The sequence below is a fragment of the Sitophilus oryzae genome, unplaced genomic scaffold, assembly GCF_002938485.1.
Source record: "Sitophilus oryzae breed Bouriz unplaced genomic scaffold, Soryzae_2.0 scaffold_1018_pilon_pilon, whole genome shotgun sequence".
NCBI classification, from domain to species: domain Eukaryota; kingdom Metazoa; phylum Arthropoda; class Insecta; order Coleoptera; family Curculionidae; genus Sitophilus; species Sitophilus oryzae.
Window position 1 is genome coordinate 261,860 of NW_022145636.1, and position 26,835 is coordinate 288,694.

At 31.4% G+C, this 26,835-nt stretch overlaps 2 protein-coding genes across 2 annotated transcripts; both read left to right on the top strand.

Annotated features, from left to right (window-relative positions):
* The first annotated feature begins 18,279 nt into the window (after window positions 1–18,279).
* LOC115874615 lies at window positions 18,280–20,536 on the top strand. The gene is made up of 2 exons (XM_030889828.1): window positions 18,280–18,686; window positions 19,623–20,536. Exons 1-2 carry the CDS (start codon window positions 18,640–18,642, stop codon window positions 20,056–20,058), a joined length of 483 nt encoding a protein of 160 aa, XP_030745688.1. The 5' UTR covers window positions 18,280–18,639; the 3' UTR covers window positions 20,059–20,536.
* Window positions 20,537–21,346: 810 nt separating this feature from the next.
* On the top strand, window positions 21,347–22,469 carry LOC115874626 (60S ribosomal protein L12). Its single transcript, XM_030889840.1, has 5 exons — window positions 21,347–21,517; window positions 21,590–21,663; window positions 21,755–21,935; window positions 22,166–22,273; window positions 22,337–22,469. Exons 1-5 carry the CDS (start codon window positions 21,481–21,483, stop codon window positions 22,432–22,434), a joined length of 498 nt encoding a protein of 165 aa, XP_030745700.1. The 5' UTR covers window positions 21,347–21,480; the 3' UTR covers window positions 22,435–22,469.
* The last annotated feature ends 4,366 nt before the right edge of the window (window positions 22,470–26,835 follow it).

The window sequence follows — 26,835 nt, forward strand, 5'->3', positions numbered from 1 at the left end:
TTGCAAATTTTATTCCTAATCTTAAATTGAAAACCGCGTTTCGCTAGCTACTGCAATTTTGGAGTTACGATTTTTTTAAATGTTTAACCCCCTCCCATACCCCCTTACCAACCCCCCACCCCCACCAAAAACTAATGGCCAGATTCTCGGCTGCCACAGTATTTTTGTGCCAAATTTGGTTAAAACCGGTGTAGCGGTTTTTGAGTTATCTTGTTATACAGACGGGCAGACAGACAGACAGACACCATGAAAATATTTTGTATTTAGGTTATTTATGACCCAAATAACTGACTTTGAGTGAAATTAAAAAAACTTTTCTTTTGCCGATCTTAATAGCCTACCATACCTATGGGTATGGTCGGCTAAAAAATAGAAAATAGTTTTGAAAATATATCTACCCATTTATCTAGCAGGAATACACCTTCTGCTGAAACACGGTGTATAAACATTGTATACATTTCATACCCCATCCTCCCCCTTAGACTACGCCTATGACAAGTCGATCGCGACACGCTTTTAAGATAAAAGTAGATCTTATATACAGAAAAGTTGGCCACCCCCCGTTAAGTTATTTTCTATGGCCACCCCTGTGCCCTAGAGAATAGGTACTGATGCTCTAATAATAAAATTTAGTGATTTTGGGAATACAAATTACAAATACCCAGAAATTGTCAGTATTAATATTGGATTGAACTTCCAGGGTAAAACTAGCGTATTTTATCATTAAGTATTAAGGAGGTTTTCTGCTTGCTTCTCCGCTTTCACTAGAAAGGCAAAATTCACTGAAATAATTAGAATAAAGTTTTTCTCGGTAAAGGTTCACACTACTGGAGTTTTGCGAAAAAGATCAGACTACCTAGGAATGTCCTGTAGGGCTAGTTGAATTTACACTACCAATTATGTATATGAACCTTTGATATAAACTGTGAATAAAATATATGACAAGGTTAACGGATTTCTTGAATCAGTCAATATCCTTGAAATAGTTTTAGGTGCTAAAGGCGAGTACGTGTGATTTTGAATGTTCTTCGTTCTTAGCAGGTTCGTAGCCAATGGTTTTTACTGTTTTTAGCATAGAATATATACCATGTATTCCAAAAAAAACGGCGTCAAGGACGGTTGGTGAATGACAATCCATGATAATTTTGGCCGGGTCATTTTCTAGATGTCATTTACTAAAAATTGACATAAAACTTGTCAACAATTAACACTAATTATAGAATTAAAATATGAAAAAAGGATAGAACGTTTCCAGACACATAAATTTTCAAAAAAAATATTTTACCTCTAGAATTTTAAACTACATTGCAGTTTTTAAACATCGTTTTTACTCAATATAAAAATAAATTACAGCCTTCTTCAGGACAACCGGAACTAAAAGCGCCATTAAAAACTAAGGAAGAGTCTTTGACGTCGTTTTTTCTCGTACGTTGCGTAGCTATCACAGGTAGTTAGCTACTTATTTGTATTACACAGTGATGGGCAAATACCCGGTATATTGAAATTTTGGCAAATACCCACGGTCTTGCCCCATACTTACTTTGTTAATTTAAGGTACTCTAACAAATTTTAACAATTTGTTGTTAAATTCGGTATTAAAGAAATAAATTTAAAAAAAACACGGCGACGCGACGGGGCAATTTAGTTAAATACCCTAATTTTAAAAGAGGATTCCCCGACGACCGCATCTTAAATACCTACAATGGCTACAATATTTCTGAGCGCTTCCCAAATGTTGGGTATATACCCGTTATGTATCCAGCCGTTAGGTATCTACCCGTTAGGTATCTACCCGTTAGGTATCTACCCGTTAGGTATCTACCCACCGTCCATCACTTCCTATACATATTATGTTCTCTGTTCTTAATATATCAGCTTTGATCATTAATACTTAAACCGAGTGTGTATAAAAAGTGGCTCAACCCTATAAGTGTAAAAGTAAAGTGTTTTGGTGTGTATTGTGGTGATTTAGTGTTTTATTTTGCTGTGTAACACCAAAGGTTCCAACCTCCAACTGTAATAATGTCATTCTATTCAGAGTGTCATTTTCTATCGAATAAAGTAAAAAAAATACCGAGGGTGTCATTTAAAAATCAAAAGTTGTAGTAATTTCTGGTGAAACAGGAAGTGACCAAATACAATTGAATACGTCTATCAATCTGATACATATACTAACCTATATATCCTTGATACTAACATACCAAATCTCGTTTTTTTATCTGAAAAAATAAAAAAAGTTATAGAGATGAGCCACTTTTGAGACGCACCCGGTATAGACAATGGTATATTACTAGGTTATCAGTGGTATCAATTAGTATTTGATTATTATAATAATATCCTTGTTTATATATTCTTATACAATGATAATATGTATACGGAAAAATAGATAACCTATATCACACCTAAATTTTGCAAATAAAAGATCCTTAATCAAAACATTATGAAGTGTGATTTAATAATTATGACTAAAGCAGTATTATATTCTTTACTTACGAAAGTTTTTCATTAGTTTAGAGATAACGCAACATAAATATCCGTAATATGGGTGGTCTAATCAGAGGTCTAACTCTAACTACCGAAAATGGTAAAAAAAATGTTGGTCATGGGACTACTTGATTTTCTTCACGTATTTATATAGACTAGAAACAATATTAGTTTCTTATAACTTAAGTAAGTAAAGTAAAAGAGACACATTCTTGAGTGCCTACCTATGGAAGCTATGTTATATTAAAAATTAAAAGTGGCATCTATGCGGTTACTATAATTTTGTATAAAAACATTTCTGAAACTTTTTGCTTTAAGATTTTAAGAATTAGAAAAATGGTAGGACAAAAAAAAATGATAGTACGTATATTATGTCCCCGGATTGTCTTTACAAACGGAATCACTTTTTATTAATGAAATTTTTGAGATAAATGAATTCTTCATAAAAATCTTTGCTTGTTCTAGAATGGTTAATCCTATTTATACTTTTCCAAATTTTTCAAAAAAAACATGACAATATGGTTGAATTTTGAAGTCCTGAAAATTAAAAGGCGTTTCTATGGTAATATAATTTCGATTTCATTCTTTGATAGATATGGTTATGGGGGATTCTTGTGATTAATTTATATAACGTCATACTATACTTTTTACAGTTGTTAAAGTATCAAATTTTCCGATAACTATTATCACCCTTTCCGTAGCATTGAACTAAATAAATTTTGTGCTTTTTAACATTTTAAAACAGCAAAAAATATGACGTTAATTAAAGTTCTATCAATAACAATCTATCAAAGAATGAAAACGAAATTATATTAGGTATAAGCACATTAATAAACTACAACCTAAAATTTTGACCAAGTTTGATGTTTCATAACTTTTGAATTTGTAATCCAATTTTTAAGATTATGGTATTAGCTTGTAGATAAATTTGTTGGCAATATTTTTTTTATTATTTTTATAGCTAAACCATAATAATGCGTTTTGATTTTTAGAGTTCAACAACATATATATATATATATATATATATATATATATATATATATATATATATATATATATATATATATATATATATATATATATATATATATATATATATATATATATATATATATATATATATATATATTTTATTTATCTTTAAAACGGGATGGAAATTTTGAAAAGTATAAACGAGATTAACCTCAGGATTAACCAATACAGAACAGGCAAATTTTCTTATGAAGAATTTATTTTTCTCAAAAGGTCAATAATAAAAAAGTTTTTTTCCTCTTGAAAGACAAACCGGGAACATACTGTATACTGTAGATTCTAGACAAATTTTATAATCGTATTTGTGAATAAAAAGCGCCTCAAGATAAAAAAGAATTGGATAATTGAAACAAAAACATTCATTTATTAATAATATATATTTTTCTATTTTTACTCTAGATACACAAAAACAAAAGTAGTATGTATTAAGCATACAAATAAATCTTATTTTTAAATGTATGTATATTTATACGAAAAATCTATGTATAATTGCGGAAAGTACGTTTTCGCAATCGATAAAACACAGTTTGTGACACAGTAAACTCAAAATCGGAATTCAGTTAATTCAGTTTCCTAAAATTCCTGTCCTGACATGATTGCTATAGCATTCCCCGAATTTTAAAAATCCGATAATCGCTCACACCAGGTTTTTACGTATTTATCATTAAAATACAGGTCAATAAATTCAGCTAAATTATCAGGATTATATATTTCTGCGATTATTATGAGATTAAATATCATCGACTTTCCTAAAAACAAACAATAATAACATTTTTTAAGTAGTTTCTCAGTATTTTCGGGTGATATAACTTAATCTTGAGCGATATGGCAACATAGCAGGGATTCCTCGAATGACTAACGAGAGAAGTTCGGAAAACGCCGGACAGTGGATCAAAATCATATAAAATATGGAGAAAATATTGATAATTGTTTTGTAAAATTTTTTATTATGGCGAATCACGATCTGCGAATAAATAAAGTTTGATAGTTTTATAAATAAAAATAAGATAGGTATTTGTAAAAACAGAGCTTATATAGAAAAAAATTCATATAAAAAAAACAAAGTGATAATTTAAATAAATTTAAACAAAAATGTAGAATACTAATTCGAACAAGTTTTAGATTACAAAAATGCATTTCGACACCCAAATGACAGATACTATGACGTAGTAGTGTAGACAGCACCACGAATTGCATTTTACATTAAACACATTAGCTTTTTATTGGTTTTAAACCTAATTTGGTTTAACTAATAATGTACCATTAAATTAAGCAAATATTTTTGAAAAAAGACTTTTGTATTCTAAACGGGAATCATTTAATAGAAAATCAATTACTTATTATAGTTAATAATAAAATGATAAGAAATGGTATTATGATTTTTATGTGAAGTAAATTATCTAGATCTCTGTTATCATTATTTTTTTCAGACCTTTCGTGATTATCTACTGTGCTTACCAGGCAGTTCTTTATTACGGATTCTTTTGCTTTAAGCAGCAATAACTTTTTGTACTGTTGTTCTGGTAGAAATTGGGTTATCAGAGAAATTAACAGAAAACGTAACAGATACAGTTCCTAATAAGCAACTTCTCGCATAGTAGCATAGTTTTATCATGGTGACTTTTTTCCTCAATTATTTTTGCAAGAATTCAAATATTTTGTTTTAGTCTTTTTTTTTTGATAATTGATATGTAATATCTACTGTCTTTATTTCTTTGAAATATAATAAAACATGAGTTTTTGGTAGTGTTTAGTGGTCGGACAGCAAAAACTCAATTCAAGATGAAAGGAAATAAAAGTTGTCCGACCACTAAATTTAATATATTTGAGAGGTCGGACCAATGACTAAAGAACTCAAGGACAAATAACACCCGAGAGCAAATTGTTACCATGGCACCAAACAGTGCCGTGGTCATATATTTTTCTTAACTTAGCTAGTTGAAGGGATATTTATATTTTTGATAAATGTTTTGACTACGCCTATGGTGTAGGCGGTGGCATCATACAAATTAATTACGAAAAAAACGCATTAAAATGTTAACAAAAGGTACAAAACTAGTATCGACGTATACATCAAGTACAGGGACATCATTTTAAGTGTCTCACTCGATTTATAATTTTCCTGTTTGGTATTTAAAGATAGTAGAAAGATTTCCTAATGTAATTTTTTGCGAGGATGCCGATTCTCTACACCAAAATTTTTTAAAACGTCAATTTTGACAGATACGACGCCATTTTGATTTTTTTTAAATAGAAACCCCCACATATTTTAGCATGGTCCGGTAGACATATTTTAGCTAATTTCAAAAATATATAGTTTAGTATACTTTGCACTTACCGTTTTCGATATACAGTGGATTTAAAAATGAATTGTTCAGAATCATTTTAAGTGTCACCAAATTTAAAATTTTCCTCTTCTCTATTTTAAGATGGTAAAAGATATTTTAATGTAATTTTTTCGCGAGGATGCCGATTTTCTACATTAAAATTTTTTAAATCATCAATTTTGACAGATACGACGCCATCTTGATTTTTTTTAAATGGAAACCCCCACATATTTTAGCATGGTCCGGTAGACATATTTTAGCTAATCTCAAAAATATATAGTTTAGTATACTTTGCACTTACCATTTTCGATATACAGTGAATTTAAAAATGAATTGTTCCAGAATCATTTTAAGTGTCTCACCCAATTTAAAATTTTCCTCTTTTCCATTTTAAGAGAGTAAAAAGATATTTCAATGTAATCTTTCGCGAGGATGCCGATTTTCTACATTAAAATTTTTTAAATCGTCAATTTTGACAGATACGACGCCATCTTGATTTTTTTTAAATGGAAACCCCCACATATTTTAGCATGGTCCGGTAGACATATTTTAGCTAATTTCAAAATTATATAGTTTAGTATACTTTGCACTTACCGTTTTCGATATACAGTGGATTCAAAAATGAATTGTTTCAGAATCATTTTAAGTGTCTCATCCAATTTAAAATTTTCCTCTTCTCTATTTTAAGATGGTAAAAAGATATTTTAATGTAACTTTTCGCGAGGATGCCGATTTTCTACATTAAAATTTTTTAAATCGTCAATTTTGACAGATACGACGCCATCTTGATTTTTTTTAAATGGAAACCCCCACATATTTTAGCATGGTCCGGTAGACATATTTTAGCTAATTTCAAAAATATATAGTTTAGTATACTTTGCACTTACCGTTTTCGATATACAGTGGATTCAAAAATGAATTGTTTCAGAATCATTTTAAGTGTCTCATCCAATTTAAAATTTTCCTCTTCTCTATTTTAAGATGGTAAAAAGATATTTTAATGTAACTTTTCGCGAGGATGCCGATTTTCTACATTAAAATTTTTTAAATCGTCAATTTTGACAGATACGACGCCATCTTGATTTTTTTTAAATGGAAACCCCCACATATTTTAGCATGGTCCGGTAGACATATTTTAGCTAATTTCAAAAATATATAGTTTAGTATACTTTGCACTTACCGTTTTCGATATACAGTGGATTCAAAAATGAATTGTTTCAGAATCATTTTAAGTGTCTCATCCAATTTAAAATTTTCCTCTTCTCTATTTTAAGATGGTAAAAAGATATTTTAATGTAACTTTTCGCGAGGATGCCGATTTTCTACATTAAAATTTTTTAAATCGTCAATTTTGACAGATACGACGCCATCTTGATTTTTTTTAAATGGAAACCCCCACATATTTTAGCATGGTCCGGTAGACATATTTTAGCTAATTTCAAAAATATATAGTTTAGTATACTTTGCACTTACCGTTTTCGATATACAGTGGATTCAAAAATGAATTGTTTCAGAATCATTTTAAGTGTCTCACCCAATTTAAAATTTTCCTCTTTTCTATTTTAAGATAGTAAAAAGATATTTTAATGTAATTTTTTGCGAGGATGCCGATTTTCTACATTAAAATTTTTTACAACGTCAATTTTGACAGATACGACGCCATCTTAATTTTTTTTAAATAGAAATCCCCACATATTTTAGCATGGTCCGGTAGACATATTTTAGCTAATTTCAAAAATATATAGTTTAGTATACTTTGCACTTACCGTTTTTTATATACAGGGGGTTGAAATCAAGAATTCCTCTAATTTTTATGTATTTGAATATGAATGCCATTCACTTACAACTGAGTGGCATTTGTATCCAAATGCATGAAATTTACGTAAATTTAGCTATCTTATGATAAATGACTAGCAGTTTAAAACTAAATTTTCATTTTTTTTATATACAGGGTGGTCCGAACTGTATTCCGGAAACTTCGGCAGCATACTCTGCAGATAAAAATAAGTAAAAAAGTTCGTATAAATATATGTCCTACAATACTTAGTTTCGGAGATACAGGGTGTAGAAGTTTCATTTTTATTTTTTATTAAAAATTTACATTAAAATATCTTTTTACTATCTTAAAGTAGAAAAGAGGAAAATTTTAAATTGGGTGAGACACTTAAAATGATTCTGGAACAATTCATTTTTAAATCCACTGTATATCGAAAACGGTAAGTGCAAAGTATACTAAACTATATATTTTTGAAATTATCTAAAATATGTCTACCGGACCATGCTAAAATATGTGGGGGTTTCCATTTAAAAAAAATCAAGATGGCGTCGTATCTGCCAAAATTAACGTTGTAAAAAATTTTAATGTAGAAAATCGGCATCCTCGCGAAAAATTGCATTAAAATATCTTTTTACTATCTTAAAATAGAAAAGAGGAAAATTTTAAATTGGGTGAGACACTTAAAATGATTCTGGAACAATTCATTTTTAAATCCACTGTATATCGAAAACGGTAAGAGCAAAGTACACTAAACTATATATTTTTGAAATTAGCTAAAATATGTCTACCGGACCATGCTAAAATATGTGGGGGTTTCCATTTAAAAAAAATCAAGATGGCGTCGTATCTGTCAAAATTGACGTTTTCAAAAATTTTGATGTAGAGAATCGGCATCCTCGCGAAAAACTACATTAGAAAATCTTTCTACTATCTTTAAATACCAAACAGGAAAATTATAAATCGAGTGAGACACTTAAAATGATGTCCCTGTACATATAATATCAGAAAAATAATTATCGAATTCAATAAGAAAACTTAAGAAAACGCTAAAAAGGTGGGGCGGACTGTTTATTTACTCATGAAACGTAACTCCCGGCTCTTTCTTATCACTGCTGCTTTTACATTTGAAAGCTGAACAACTAATCAGCATTGTAATAAAGTTTATACAAAGTTCACTACACACGAACTATTAAAAATTGCTAAAATTGTCGCTGGTGACCAACTGATGACTCATTGTTTGCCACCAAAAGAAAAGGCGTCTAAGGTCACAAATTCTGCTGCAGCCCGTATAGGGGCGTTACATGTCCTTATATTCTTTAGTCATTGGGTCGGACAGTAGCCCCTTTTCGACGTCTTATTGCAGATAGACTGATTTTTTATGAGAAAAAGCCTAAAGTAAAAGGGAGTTTTCATCAACACAATAAGGATGCATTAGAAAAAACAGTCCAATCCTAAATGGCTAAATCTTTATAACTCTGCCCTATACTGATAACATTAACAATTCTACGGCGCGTGTTATTTTCCCACATCGGTCACCAATATATTCCGCAAAAAAAGTCGCTCGCTTCAGATCAAAAGGATTTTTTTTTAAATGTCACAAGAGTATTAATTTTAGTCATTTCAATCTAGGCATAAAAAGTAAAGCACTTTTACGCCTAAGCACAAAAGTACAAAAATATATTATTAAACTGATAAGCGTCTATTTCAACGAGTGAACAAATTGTTACTCGATTACTTACAAGGTATTACTTTTTATATTATTTGCAACGTTTGAAATTGATTGAAAAAATATTTGTAATGTTTGAAAAAATATAGTATTCTACTAGGAGTAAAAATGAATTTTGTGCCTCCCTGTTTACGCTGTCCGTCAAACGTACAACCTCGTCAAAAAAAGTATAATTTTTACTCCTTACACAACACACTATTGAAATAGTCTTAAATTGAGAATGAAATTAGTATTATCTAGTGTCAAGGTGTAAAGTACTTACTGCAGGTCGAAATGTCGGTAGAAATATGGAAAGAAATAGAAGATAAATTGATGAAGGCAGAAGTTATCTTGATCAATATACAGCTGTTTCAAAAAAGATATAAAACAGCATAATTTCTGACAACGATTTGAAGATATAGTATAAATCAAAGAACCTTTTTCTGCACTAGAGGTTGCGAATGAAATGTATTCGAACAGCGGTTTTTTGTCACTTGAATATAAATTTCAAAATAAATCTCTGCTCTTTAGAAGTCTAATGGATTCACACGAAATTACTTCAAAATCGGTCCAATATTTTAATTGACGAATTTATATATGCGTGTGTTATACAAATCATTTTTTATATAGTTTTATAACATTTACAATTATTTTTCGATTTATTAAAATTATTTAAACGTTACAATAGCAAGTGTAACATTATATTTGATGAATAGATATACAGTACGTCTGTCCGTTCTGTGGCTACGGGGTATCTGTGAGAGGGGAAACGATATTCTCTCGATGTTTTTCGTAAAAAATTAGACGACGCGTCCCATCAATAAAAATTCGACAAATTTGCAAGTAGCCAATAAAATGAGTGGGCGGAGCGATTTGCGGTGACGTACTCGTCAAGTCGACGTATAAAATATATTGCTGTTTATTTTTTAAATATTTTTTGTCCGCATTCCTTTCATAGACACAGATCCAGCAGACGAACTGTAGATAGGGTATACATATCTGTTATAGTTTTCTAGGGCACATTTTTATAACTTTTACAGTTATTTTTCGATTTATTGTAAAGTTTTAAAAAGGTTGATTTTTTTATTTAAAACACATGACTAAAATTTAAAAAATCGCTTTAAATCATGTCCGACTTCTGGTAACGATACACGACCGGATACTGGCAAACGCTGTCCGACAAAACAGCACTTTTATCACTTAAAAAAATAATTAAAATCATTGGTAGGTTTATGAAAAAACTGTTATAGGTACAGTATATCTGCTGGATCTGTGTCTATGAAAGGAATGCGGACAAAAAACATTTAAATAAACAGCAATATATTTTATACGTCGACTTGACGAGTACGTCACCGCAAATCGCTCCGCCCACTCATTTTATTGGCCACTTGCAAATTTGTCGAATTTTTATTGATGGGACGCGTCGTCTAATTTTTTACGAAAAACATCGAGAGAATATCGTTTCCCCTCTCACGGATACCGCGTAGCTACAGAACGGACAGACGTACTGTATGTATATCTATTTAAATTCCTTTTTAATTTCACCACATTATTAAAAATAATTCTATTGTTATGCAATACACACAAAACAAAATTTCTGCCCCATTATTACACAAATTGAACCACTGCCCGAGCTGTCTGAACACGTTTTTAGATTCTGTTGGAAAGCTGTTTGCGCCAACGGTCCATGGTTTTGCCTTGTGCGTCATACGTAGACAAGGACGTTGCAACATGCGTTCCAAGCTTAATTACAGGTGCAAATCAGCTTGGGAGGACGTCGTCAAGTAAACAGAATAGATCACGATGTAAAAAATGAATTAATTCGCGTTATTTTTAATCGGAAACTGTTGTTATTTATAGAAATATTTTGTAAAAATGCTATTGACCTTTTTTAAAAACACATTTCACAAAATATATGTAATATTATATATTTCTTTTCATATAACACTATACGAAATGAAATAACCCGCTGCTTTTATAAAATTATTGCATTGACATAATAACATAATATACAGGGTGTCCCAAATTCGAGTCTTATCACTGCGATTATAAACAAAGACACACACTTTACGTTCTATAAAAAGATTTGTTATAGGGGAGATCGGGATTATCGCAGAGATATACAGGGTGTACCAGGCAGAGCGTGCATTATAAGTTTCTAGAGAACTACAATATCTAGAACGGAGATTTTTTGTACATCACTCTTTCATAATGAGATCTACCGATTATAAATATTTTTAATATGAATGACGACACTTCAGGAAATACCGGAAGTTGACAGCAACTTTCTTATTTTAAATGATTTAATTAATTTAAAACCCCCATTTTTTAACTGGAGCAAGGAACAACACAGCGCAAGCTGCGCTAGAAGCAATTCTGGACTTGCAATCAATCGACTGGCTCGTGAAGGATCTGGCCGCTAAGGGTGCCCTAAGATTAAGGGAATCCAATCTGTGGAACCAGACCAACTACGGTCACTCGAGAATATCGCCAGTGATAGGGAAAATCATGATGAATCATGAGTCCACATCTGCTAGACCAGAAAACGGACTATATGCTTACCAAACATGATTTTGGAGAAAAGATAAGGATTCGCATTCCGACGAGAGAAGAATGGGAAAGCAACCGAGTAATGAACACTCAAGAGATAGCAGTCTACACAGATGCTTCCGCAAATTCAGGGGGCACAGGTATAGAGGCATCGTCTCAGAGAAACTAGACATCCGACGATCTTTGAGGCTATCGGATGGCTGTAATGTTCTACAAGCAGAGGTTTACGCCATAAAGGAAGCGACTAGATATATACAAGAGAAAATTGCTAATAGACCAATAGGGGATATAGTGATATACTCTGACAGCTTGGCCGCTTTAAGAAGGGTCACCATGCAATCAGTGAGATTGAAAACTGTGATGGAATGCCGAGAAGCAGTGTCCCGGCTGCGTCGGGGCGGGGCTACTCTGTGCTGGGTGCCAGGCCACTGCAATGCGGTGGGCAATCAGGAAGCAGACAGACTCGCCAAAGACGGGACCCACCACTTGTGACGATCAACACACTGAAGGAGGCTATAGGAATTGCCATCAAAGCCAAGCAGCAAGAGACGTGGCAACACCGTGAGGACTACGCTACAGCTCGAAGGCTATGGCCAGTGGTAGATAGCAAAAAGACGAAACAACTACCAGAGCACAAAAAGGACCTAAACTGTATTCAAATTCAAAATGCACCAGTATAAACAAATGCACAGTGCGTGATCAGCACGTGTCAGGCGAGAGCCAGCGGCAAAATCTACCCTGATTGGCCGGCCAGCCATAGAGCCGTTGAGGTAGGCGGTTGAGATTTTTTACAGGGTCGGCTTGCATAGCGCGTTAAGGAATACTGTTTGATAACATAAAAATGCTTTTTAAATGTATTCCCAACCAAGCGAGTAAAATCAGAACAGTCAACTATTTCAATAATAATTGTTGATCACTTCGTAAAAGTTACAAGTTACAAATAGAGAAAATAATATTTATGTTTGCATAAAATATTTTTACAATTAGTACACACGTACCTACTACAAAAAGTCAAAAGTTATATATTTTTATAAAATTATTATTTTGTAAATGTTAATAAAATTATAAATTTTGTAAATCTAATGTTAATAAATGTTATGTTTAAAAATAGAAGTTTTTATTTGACTAGTTTTTCAAAAAAAATGTCGTTATACTTTAAAACGGATAATACAGCAGGCTACGAAAGCAAGTTAAAACTAAGTGTTTTTGTCAACTAAATTTTTTCCTGGCGGTCTCTTACCGTTTTTCAGAAAAACGGAAAATAGTTTCAACATAGAATTTTACTTAATTTCTCATATTTTTAAGGTTTTCTAGCACATATTTTGTTAGGTATTCAATAAACAATGAGGTTTTTGCTATTTTCTGTTACTTTTTTAACCAATTCTATGCATAATAGAGGAAAATTTGCTAAAATAAATTTGTAAACAATCTGAAAATGTTGGGTTATGTGTTTCTGGCATTTAAAGCAACGTTGCCAATGCTGAACGTAAATTTAGCGTGTTTTTTTCGCTCATTCTGGGTTACGAAAGGCGGTTGCCTTGTTTAACAGCTCCTTCCCATAACTGCTATTTTACCAACGATATCTGACTATTTATAACCACGAAGTGGCATGAAAGAGTTTTGTTTGCATTGGTTACAACTTCTATGCGGAGGGTATTAATCTATTTTTGTTATATTATATAAAAAAAAAGATTAACCCCTCCGCAAAGAAGTTGAAACCAGTGCAATCAAAACTCTTTCATGCAACTTCGGGCTTATAAATAGTATTTATATAACTTCTTTGCGAAGGGGTTTAATTTTTTTTTAATATAATATAACATAAAAATATCAACCCCCTAAGCATAGAAGTTGAAAGCAATGTAATTAAAACTCTTCCGCGTAACTTTGTGGATATAGGTATATTTAACTATTGTCAAATCTCATAATAGGTAATTTATTTAAAATCCCTAATCACCCGAAAAAAAATCAAATATTTGTCTCTCTCATTACATAGGAGAGAGAAAGAAGAATATATGAAATGTCAAACTTCCATCTGGTCTCAATTTTCTTTGTTATTTTGTTAAGAAAAGTGTTTTTCAGTAAAATTTTGGACATTTTTCAATCCTCAATCAAGTGTGGCTTTTAGATAAACTATGATATAATAAAAATATAGTGAAATTATTACTTTATATGGCTGAAATAAAAAAAAAATCAATGTTGAAATTATTTTCCGTTTTTCTGAAAAACGGTAAGAGACCGCTGGTTGGTTCAGTTTGGTCAGATTCGTAATCTACGACCTCAAAATAGGGTGTATACCAATTTTGGTGAAAATAGGACGATTTCCAGTTTTCCCAATAATTACCCATTTATATAATATAAATTTCCATCATAAAATATAAACAATATTAAAAAATCATAAAAATATACATAATAATTTTATGATTTGAAATATCCGACCTTAGTGCGATCCTGGTTATATTACTACAGCGTTCCTGTTCACGTGCTAGCGTCATGTCTCTGTTTACGTTTGGTGCATCTTGGGGTTGAATTTACTATAGTACGCATAATTGTAGGTGTCGTCACTGGAAACTGTCCCACGGGGGTAAACCTTGTAAGATGGAAGGTTTCCGACGACGACTACTGCAGAGAATGCGGAAAGGAAGAAGAAACCATAGAGCACCTGCTGTGCCACTATCCGGCACTGGAATACCGACGCTTTAAAACTTTAGGGCAAGGTTTTTTGGAGGGACTAGAGGAAGCAGCAGAAGCCAACATCAGCGACATCGGGAACTTTGCAAAGAGCTGGAAGTACTTTAACGCAAAGAAAGAATGAGAGGAAGGTTTGGTAAAACAATACAGGGGTATCGCAATGGGCCCAAGGCCTCCGAGTGAGGGATCAAATATGATCCTAAACCCCAGCAACCTAACCTAACCTAACCCCCATTTTTTTAATTATATATTTAAATTCTAAACAACACTCTATATCTAATATTAACCGTTTTTGAGAAAAAAATATTTAAAATTTTTTGGAAAAAAAACTGCCTGTCAAAAAATTGTATAGCCTGAACGTCATATTTAGTGATTACCACAGCCACTGTGACATAAAAATAATACATGTGGCTATCTATTTTAAAAATTAAATTGTTCGAATATCATATAATATGACCGTAGCTGTCATGTAATTGAGAGATTAAAAATTTGCTTTTCCAAATGATTTATCCGGTTTTACAAATTTTCCAAAAAATCCATACGGTTTTAGAAAAAAATAAAAAAACGTGAAAATATGGTTATATTCTTAAAAAGTCCTAAAAATCTAGAGGCGTTTCTATGGTAATATAATTTCGATTTCCTTCTTCAATAGAAGGTTTTTTTGATTAACGGCATCAGAACAGCATATTTTTGGCTATTGTTAAAGTTTCACATTTTTCGATAAATATTCTCACCCTTACCATAGTATTGAACTAAATAAATTTTGTGCTAATAAAACAGCCAAAAATATGATGTTAATTAAAATTCTATCAATAAAAATCTATCAAAGAATGAAAACGTGATTTTATTATCATAGAAACGCGTTATGATTTTTAGGACTTTACGAAAATTCAACTATATTATTTTAATTTTTTTTAACTTCCTCTAAAACTGTATGGAAATTTGGAAAAGTATAAACAGGATTAACCATATGAGAAGAAGCAAAATTTTTTACGAAGAATGCATTTTTCTCAAAATGTCAACAGTAAAAAAGTTTTGCCTCTTGTAAAGACATTTCGGGGTTATAGTGTTTAGAACAAAAAAAGTAGCAATGAGATGAGAAATTTATTTTTAAAATTAATTATAAAAATAATTATAATAAATAATAATAATTAAATAATATAATAAGTAAGTATGTATTTTTGTCATTGAACTCTCCATATTAGAATTTGTGTTAGAATATTCTTATCTCTTTCTGGTTATCTTATTATTATAAACATTGTTTATTAAATAAAATAAGCAGAATTAATCAGTAACAATATTACATATAATGCATCTGAAAATCCAAACAGTTTTGTTTTTATTTTAATCTATGCAATTTATGTCATTATTGTTATTGGGTATTTGCGTCGAAAAAAATTTCCCAGTCATCCGTGGAAAATATAAGCGCCATGGTATTATGTATAATACCTACTTTAATCTATTAAGGATAGATTACAGGTGATAATCACTAATAATGTGCTAATAATATAATATCCTATATGGAATTCTACAAGGTTAAAAGTCAATTAAAATAGACTGTATTTGTTATAGATTAGTTTGAGGAAGAGCTAAGGAAGCTTTTCAATGTTCTTGAAATTTTTTTCCCAAGTAACATAATTAGAATATCCGCAAGCCGCCTTAAAATATAATAATCTTGATTAAAAATATGTATAAAAAGCAGGAGCTTAATGAAACTCGTAAGAAAAATAGATATGTACTTATAATATAATAATAACTATACAGGGCGTAAATAAATGCAAATATTTTACGGGGTTGTAGACAGTGCCACATCTAGAGATCGAGTTTGGGAGGGGTGCTGGTAATATTTAAACGAAGTAGGTACTAAATTTAAATTAAATTTTTGCTGAAAGGTATTGTGACTGTAGAAAAAAATACTTTGAATGGTTTAAATTTTCTACTTGAATGGTTTGTTCGTGCTACCGTTTTACCGTCTACACACAGTAAGTTCATGATACAAAACAGGTTTGTGCAGGTAAGCTCGTGGTAAAGCTTGTACATGTAGCCGGTACCCAGCTCTTTACATTCTGAAGGTGCGTCCAGACCAGATGAGCGAGTAGTAACGAGCGCGAGCAAACATTTATTCAAATTCGCTCTTGATTTCTGCTGCTCTCGAGCACATGATCAGCTTCCGTCCATACCTAGCGATTATTTGTATGTTCGGCGTTGATCGGTATGTGACACTTCATGTTCATAATGTCGGAAAAAATTATTGCTTGTGCGTCTTTCATTGTATTTTATAAATTGTTGAAACGTCAAAAGAAAAAACGACTGCCGAGAAGATGGTGGAACAACTCTTTTTAAAAATCGAGTTTCTCATGGTGGTAACAATTTACTAAACGATGTTGAAACAGAAGATTCTGGAAAATTTAAGAACTTTTGTCGGTTGTCACTTACAGATTTTAATACCTTATTAGATTTAATTGACATAAAAATAATGAAAAGTGATACCAATTACCGAAAAGCAATTTCACCTAGAGAAAGGCTAGCTATAACCTTACAGGTCTTGGCGATTTTTGTACTCCTCTATTAGTTCTAAAACAACTTCATTCAGCTATTCCATTTTTGATATTCGATTGCAAACGTGGTACACAAAATCCCGTCCAAACCGAACGTGCAATAACGCGAATTTTCTTTGATGTACCGACACGGCGTGGAAAAGCGTCGAGCGCGAGCAAGCAATCATTCGCTCGCTCTCAGAGCCGTCCACCCATAGAACATACCCGAATTCTTGCTCGTGCTCGCTCTTGGTCGCTCATCCGGTCTGGACGCCCCTTGAGAGCTACCGATATTCACCGGTAATCACTAATGAGTTGGCTATTCGCTTATTCGACGTGTTGCTACTTGCTACAGGGACAAGAAAGTATAAATATAGATTATACCAGGATTATACCCTTATACTCGTATATTATGTAAACTATAAAAAATATGTAAAATGTTTAAGCATTTCTTTTGCTAAAACCGCATGGGCCTAGTAATATATCACGTTTTTAGAATTCTTGCTCAAGAACAGTTCAGTTTAAAGTTAAAACAACATACTTTTATATAGGTACACTAATTAAATCATTGCTATTGGGAAAAATACCGTACCTATTTAAACAAATAACAAATTGTCAAATCATGTAATTTAATAAAAAAAAACTCTAATAAATCACTAGAGCTTCAAAAAATACCCAGTTTTGTTTAATCGGGTTTTCTATGTAGGGAAATACATCGACTGGAAATTATTATTCAACATTCAAAACATCTTATTAAGTAAAACAAATACCCAACAATTAAATAATAAAAACAACTTAATCCGATTGATAAACAGACGTTAGAAAATATTCCTCAATTCCTCAATTAAAAATAGGTACAGTAAAAAAAAACACGCACCGACCTAGTTTTCAGTCCGTAATCTCGTCCTAACTTGTCTTCGGTAATTCCTTTTGTCGTTATCTTAAAAAATACAATCACAGAAATTCCAATCTCCAATCCACACCGTAACCGTTCGTAATTTAACATAACCTTTCGCAAGTTGCATAAACCGCTTATTTCTCTATTTCCAACCGGATTTCGGACGTTAATCGGTCAGTATTTACCCGACAACCTGTTCAAAAAGACCCCGTGCTAGTATTTGAACGGATATCCATCACACAAAAACATAGGAAATTCCAGGGTTCAATGAATATACCAGAACCACCGCTGGCGGAAAACGTGTCGTCCATAGCGGGATTCCTCGAAACCGCAGTCGATATTCCATCCAGCGGGCCGTGGAATTCACGTGCCCCCACCACAGCCCACTCCGTTCCGTTTAAAATGATCGCGGGCTCGTTCGCGACGTCATAAAAAATTTGAAGCTGTCGTTTGAAGCACGGTCAACTTGAATTTTGCGCGCTTTTCGGCTGTAACAATATTTCGCAATCTTAACTTGGTGAAAAGTTTGTGATTTTGGTGCGAGAAAACATTAAGTAGTGCGAAAAAACATATACAACAAAGGACGGAGTTGTGTGAAAGTGGATTATTGCTACAGATCTCTGAAATTCAGCTCTACAGAAATGTGTGTCGCCAAGCCTGTTGAAAAATCATCCCAAAATATGAATAGGTAGGTTTAAAATAATTTATTAAAAATAATGCATAATATATCTTAACAGATTTAAACAAACAAGTAATTGGTAATTTGCTGTTATTTTTATTATCAGTATTAATCAAACTGTCGATATCTTATGCAATATTGTTATTATACTCCAAGTCCACGAACCAGTCCTGACAGGTGTATTAATTATTTAAGATAACGAAATGACTACGCATTTTTGTTTGTTCATCTCAAAAAATCAAGATAACATAATATGTTATATTAACCTCTGTGCGCAGAATTTAAGTATTTTTGCAGCTAGTTAAATCATAACGAAAAACTTTTTTAAAGCTTTTACCTTTATCCCATTTTCTTTTTCCAAAATTCTCGGAAACTACCTAAAGGCCTAAAGGTCAAAGTTATTCCATCTCTCAGGTCATTGGCTAGCGTCACGTGGCTAGAAACGTGTCTGGACGCGTATCTATGACAACGACCTTCGTTTGTTTACCCCTTTGGAAATTTACTGTCTTTGTCTGACACACGCCAACTAGTGTGGTTTGTTTATGTTTGGTAGACGAAGAAGGGTGTAAGCCGTCTAGACTTTCTGAGGTCCCATACATCGTTTTATTTTATTTCTTTGGTGTAATTTCGTTTTAAATCGTTCATGTTTAGTGTTTAGGGTACGTTTTAAACACCTACGCGGATAATAAAATATTAAATACCCGTTTTTGAAGTTGGTAAATACTTTTTTAGCTTGTTTTTTTTAATTATAAAATTTTTGGTAATTTAACTTAGATAAATAAATAAAGCGTCATCAGTGCACTTGTTTATAGAACTAAACGATCATTATTATTCAATTTGTAATCAGTGATATTTGTATTAGCGGTCTTTACCCACGTCAGGACTTTTTTCATTAACATATTTTCTTTTATACTACTATAACTAACGTATTTTCATTGTTCACAGGTCAAAATTGGGCAGAGCCTTACGCGCAGCCCTGACAAAAGCCAAGAACGACCGAAGACTGATTTGTGGTCTTCTTCCAGCTCTGGCGTTCCTGGAAAAAAGCCCCGAAGACGTGGTGTTATGTGTCTTACCTACAGCAAGACCAGGAGATGCAGCTACCCATATTCAAGCAGTTCTTCTCCAAGCTTTTTGCTACGAAAATTATATTCCTCTGCTCCAAGTGGACTCGAGTGAAAAACTAGCCAGTTTTTGCGGTGGTTCTCAAAAGACTAAACAAAATAGTTACTGTAATTGTGCTGTTATAACCCGGGATAATAGTCTAGCAATTCCGGAGAATGATATTATGCCCATGACGGATAATGAGCATCTCCTAGCAGATTTCTATGAGTGCACATTGGAGGAATTTCCAAGACCTGTCGTGGAACTGCCCATTTGAACTTGCAACAAGGCCGTGAAAAAGGCCAACAAAAAGAGAAAAAATTGAAAAAATCTTTGAAGATATTCGTTTTGCGATCTAAGACGCTCCAGTTCAGAGATGGAAGTTCTTTAGGACCCCATAGAAGAAAAAGCAAAAAAGAACTCAGAGCCTTAAATATGTCAGGCTAGTTGAGGCTAGAGTACTTTTAATTTGCTCAACGTACAATTTTTGTCATAAACGAAGCAATAAATGACAAATAATGTTAACATAATATTATTATACAATTTTGAATGTATAAAAACGAATTTTTGCATGATAAATGTATTGTTTTGAATATATTGTAATTGAAAAAACAAAATGGATTGTTATACAATATTTAATCTTATGATATTTGTAAGTTATTGGTGATATATAGAAACGTATCATATTGTTACTTTATTCAAAAAAAGTTGAGATGTTTTGAAGATGATTTTGTTGTCAAGAAAATAGTTACCATAAATAAAAACATATTATATATAAATACGTTGTTTTATTGTTTCAAAATAAGTATTAAAATTGTATTACAAAAATAGGATAGTAATCATTTTTTTATTCACAAAAAAGTATAAATCCTTGAGGAATGCAAACACTGAAGAGCAACAAACTGACGCGAAAATGTTATTTGGCTACAATGAAATTTGAGCAATTTTGTTGCAAAGTTGTCTCTGTCTAAGCCACGAAAATTACAAAAATATAAATTTACTATAGGTTATGGGGGAATAGGGCAGGAGATCAGAGATAGATAAGATAGACTGATACGCAAATACAAGGTATTTACGGAATTTTATAGTAGCAGGTAGCAGCATCACGCCGTTTATAAAATAAAATTTACAAATAAAACATAAGTGCTTCTCACATCTTCTAGAGCCCCAACAATAATATTGCTACAATCCCCCCTTCGTCGAAGCTTGAACAATCTATCAGAATCTATAGAAAATCTCTTAAATTAAAAATTAACTTATTAAAAAAAGAATAAAAATACAAGAATTTGAAAATGCGAAATGCCAATTTTCATATTTATTAGTTCTTTATGTTCAAAACAAAAATTATTTGAAATAAAGCTTAATTTCAAATTGTTTCAAAATAAATAGAAATGGTTTACGCATAAATTGTCGTTGTTTTAAATCACATTTTAAATTCAATTTATATTTCTTTTTTTATACACTTGCGCTATCTATGAAAAACTTGTTGAACTATGAGGATTCAAAAAGGTTCAAATATGGTTCTAACAGAGTAAAGATTTCTGTAATTGCACAAAATTTAATGTTTTTGACAACTGTCAATCCAGCTGTCTTTCAAAATCGTCAATTCTTGACGAAAAGTTTGGATTTTATAAAAATCTGAATTCATCGGCTTCAATTTGCCGATTTTTAATATAATCTCGCCAAGAAATCCACTAAGATGCCTCCAAAATTCGATCCGAACGAAGTAAAATACGGTAGGTGCTCTGTAACATAAAATTCGCGGTCAGGCTGAGGGTGTTTTCACAAATGTTTTTCTTTCATTTTAGTTTATTTGAGATGTGTTGGAGGAGAAGTAGGTGCTACCTCTTCGTTGGCCCCAAAAATCGGTCCTTTAGGTCTGGTAAGTAAAACATTACTCGTATTTCTAAATATTTTTTGTCAGAGTGGTTATTGTAAGCTAACCTTACTTTTTAAATTATATTTCATTCTAGTCTCCTAAAAAAGTAGGTGACGATATTGCAAAAGGCACAGCTGACTGGAAAGGTCTTAAAATCACTGTACAGTTGAAAATCCAAAATCGTCAAGCCAGCATTTCAGTAGTACCCTCTGCAGCTTCCCTGATCATTAAAGCTCTTAAAGAACCACCAAGGGATAGAAAGAAGCAGAAAAATAGTAAGTAATTTAATGTAGTTCTAGAAAATATTTTTCTGGTGCATCAATAGCTTTTGTTACAAAATGTTTAATGTTTTGTGACACACAAATTTTGGTGCTAAATTAAATCATTCCTTATTTGCAACCCATGCTTACGAATTACTAAGCGTGTTACTAACGGGAATAAACATTTTCTTTACTGAAATGTAGTTGTAATACCTAGTATGTGTAAATATTTATCTTAATTATAGTTAAACACAGTGGCAACATTTCCTTTGATGATGTTTTGGCTATTGCAAGACAAATGAGACCGCGATCCATGGCTAAAGCACTGTCAGGAACAGTAAAAGAAGTTTTAGGTATGTTTTTATTGTTTTTATATGACTTTGGGTTTCAAAACTTATGATAATTATTATTTTTAGGTAGTGCTCAGTCTGTTGGTTGTACAATTGATGGAAAAGCGCCCCATGATGTTATAGATGAAGTAAATGACGGCAGTATCGAAGTCCCTGACGAGTAAACTATTTTTTTAATATAATAATAAGTTTAAATTTTTGAATTTTATTTTATTCCCTTTCAACAATAATTGATAGTGTATAGTATATAGTGGTCGAGAACTATCGATAGCCTACTGATATTTATTGATAGTTTATACTATTGAAAACTATTGATATTATATTTCTAACCATCAATAGTTTTCGATAATTATGTCTTTTATTACTATTTACCAGTTTCAATAAAGAAAAGACATTCAGGTTTAATTTTTTTTATCACAACCAATCGGTTCTTTAACATAGGCTGAAAATAAAAAATAATCTTTATTTTAAAAAGAAACTTATGTCAAAGTAAGAAACAAAATATAATATAATAAAAAAAATATGTAATACAAATCATATTCATAAATAATTATTTCATAATTATTAGGTACTTTAATGGTTTCCAATATTTCCATGATTTAAAATACTACTAACTAATTAAAAAACTAAACATATAAAAATACATATTTTTTGTATAATGGCATAAAAATAATAATAATTATTGTTTTTAGGCAAACTTAATTAAAATTAATATTTTTTATTTAAAAAATTGAGATGGAATTGGTGCTACATCTACAAAATATTCAGAGAGTTCCTGCCTTATTAAATTAGCTTGGCGAGCATATGCATTCCCACCCATTCTTCTTGCAGTAGCCACACAATCCACTTGATTCATTCCTCCATTCTCCTCTTATAATATTGCCATCATCTGTTTCACGATCCACAAAATTAGGGGGGCAATATTTGTCACTGTCTAACTTTTGTGCATCTGATTTCCTTAAATAGTCGTGTAAAGTGTAAACAACATATTGCACCCACCATTTTTTTAATTGTTTGCTATTTGGCTATTATTGGTTTTTCCAATATTCGCCATCTTGCAACCAATATCCCAAAAGTGTTTTCTATCACCCTTCTAGCCATAAAATAATTAACTAGAAAGAAGTGTCAACTCTGTGTTAAATCGTGGAAACACGATACGCCACCGAAAGCCTTCGTTGTCGTCTGGAGAACTAATTTTCCAATTGACAGGTTGACATGATAAGGACATGATGGCTTAATTTTCATTTCCGTTTCCGGTTATTCAATGGCGGGTCCTCTTTCAGTTCAAATGTATTTTTGTATTTTTTACTTTTCATAAATAAAACCAAAAAATTTTTATTCACATATATTTATTTGAAGTATGGAACAACGTGACTAAATAAACATAAAAATATAGAGGATTGTATTGTTTCAATACCAATTAGTTAATTATATGTACTTTTAACGTAAATTAGTTAAGGTATAAGCATGACTTACAGTAATTTGTAAATAAACACACGTATTCGCAGACTTCAAGGACAGAAAACGGACACAGGGACATGAAAACGGGAGCCTTATACAAAAACCTGAAAACAGAAAAACAAATTTTTTTATACTAAAATTAACAATCTAAAAATATCAATAGGTATAAAATATAAATATACTGTTTAAAAAAGCGTCCATTATTCCCAAAGAGACCTGGCTTATAAATCAAAAAGAAGCAAAAAGAGACTTTTAGTCGGATAACATAATCAGATTATCAGTCCGATTTATTGCATTATTGACAATAAATCGCACATATTGGAGATAAATGATGTTGGCTATAGTTAAAAATGATCTTACCTTGCTGTAAATTGTTTCCATTTTCAAAAAAATCGCCGATCAAAGAGATTATAACACCATTTTCTTGCATCTAAAAAATGTAAAAACAGTGTTTATTTACTACCTATTTTTCATATACATGGGACATACCTACTACGGCAGAAACGTCATTTTCTCCAGGATTCTTCATGTAATATATATTTTATATACTTTATTACCTTTATAATTATAAATTTCAGCCGAAATATTAAATTGAACTTCCAAAACGAAACTAAACGGAATGAATTAAAATGGCGTCGAATATTTTCGACACAATTTTCGAATTTGTTCTAGAACAAATCTGAAGTTGTCTCTGAAACTGAAATCTGTCAATTCTAAACTGTGAAGTTAGACAATAGTTAGACAAAAACAATGCTGTCCTTGTCTAGGCGGCCATACTTGTCGTGAGGAGAATGACAGGAATGACACTAATGACTGTTTCCAATTTTCCTATTTCACTGTCACCCCCCTGCTTCTAGCTCTACTTAACCCACAGACTTAACCTAAGAGAAAAAAAGCATTAAATCTTACAAAAAAATGTGGTAAAGGTGTGGATCCGGTGGCTGACCTTGTAGCCCATATTTGCTGCATTTGATCATCGATACTAATGTTGCCAAATTGCAGTTTATTTTCGCATTATTTGCAGTTGAAAATTTTTTTGAGTGTTTATCACGGATCAATAATAATACAAATTCTATAATTAATTTTATAATTTCAGATTTATCTTGATATCCAAAATTAAGGAATGATATATAAAATTGTAATAATAATAACATTTATTTATATATTTACATTAGAATTAAAAATTATCATTTACTTTATTAATGGTTTTAAACTTATTAGAATTATTTTATTTCTTTCAAGTTATTTAATTTCTAGTTATTTACAGGCAACAATAGTTTTGATTATATGTATTGATGTATTGAAGTACTGACTATGACGAGTCTTATAGAACAATACACGTCAATGGGAGATAGAGGTAACATTTTACTGTGATTTTACCTTAGATTAAGGATTTTACCTATAATTTTACTAATATAATATACTTTGATTATAATGTTTGTATCAAAATTTCTTAAAAATATCAAGTTAGTGGATTAAGAGCAATTTTAGACATATATTTTATCGAAAAGTGTGGTGATAAGACTAAAATAAACTTTATGTTATCTTTTTCTCTTTAGAACGGAGATGGTTTGTGTCGTAGAATACATTACAGTATTTAATATCGTGTACTTTGATATTCTTTTCTTAATCTACTGTAATTTCTTGTTTCCTATAATGCCAAATCTTGACAATATGGTGAAGGTTGAGTTTTGATCTTATTAGTTTTATACCTGTTTATACAAGACCAAATTAAGACTTAGTTAGTTTGTGATTTATATTAAGATCTTTCTTATAATATTTGTTATGTCTTAATCTTAATACTATATTATGCTTTGTCTGGAAAATAAATGTTAAAATATCTTAATTTTGCATATCCTATTCCATCCTTCCATTAGGAAAAATATGGTTTATAAATCATATATGCTAAGAAAATCACATAAATTAGGTTAAGAATAGAGAAATCTTAAGATAGCAGAAAAATGCAATATGTATAGTCTGTCCAACGAGAAGATCCTTGACAGTGATAGATGTGTCTGTCATTTTAATTTCAAAGTAGTTTATTTTATTTTACAAAGAAATAAGTTGGTACAACTGGAACGCATAGCAGGAAATATTTAAAATTTGATTGACAAGATGACAAGTGATTACTTCAAAATATTGTGAAAAAACTGTAAAAACTGAAAAAATGTAATCCGAGTTATTTTATTTAATAAAACCGGTAAAAGTTAACGGTATGTGTTAATACAAAACAAACAAGAAAAAGATACTACATACCAAAAAATATAAAAAAAGAACTATTTTTTACTTTCAAGCTTTATGAAACTACCCGCATTTATGATTATATTTATCAATATAACTTATGTACAAATACAAATTTGTAATATTCCACAGGAATAAATAAAACAACATAGGTAAATAAAACAAACTATTTTATTAATAATAACACCTACCAACTTTTATACCTTAAAGGTTGATTAATTAACTTTAATCTTAATTTTTTTAAACCAGTACCTTTTGACATTATTTTTCTGCAGTACTAAAATCCATTATTTACCTATCGTGTGATGTCGATATTTTACAGCTACTCCAGTTTTTAGTATGTGTTTAGTTTGATCCTTCTACCATATACGAGATGGTATACAAACTTTAACGATGGGGTGTATAAGACTTTCTGCCTGGGCAGCGAGTATTAACCATAAATTGTGCTCTGGGTCTACAGTTAATTTTCACTCGATTTTTTCTCCACTTGACTTCAAAAGACAATAGACACGTAATAATACGAATCAAAATGCATCATCTTCCAAAACGCAGGGTATTTAACAAAAGTTGACACAAAATTATAACCATAGAATAACTAACTGAAAGAAATGAAAACTCCTATGTTAAAGCCTGGAAACACGCGCTCGACGCGATCCAAGCGGGCTACTGGCAGAACTAAAAGTTCGCGCCATATTTTTAAATGGACCTTTACTGCCAGTTCATAAGTTTTTTACTTATATTTGGTAATTTCAATCTAGATTATGAACTTATTTGTAACAAAACACATTTTACAAAAATAAAATAATGTATTTTGACACAAATAAATTAATAATTAGGTTGAAATTATCCCTGAAATTAGAATA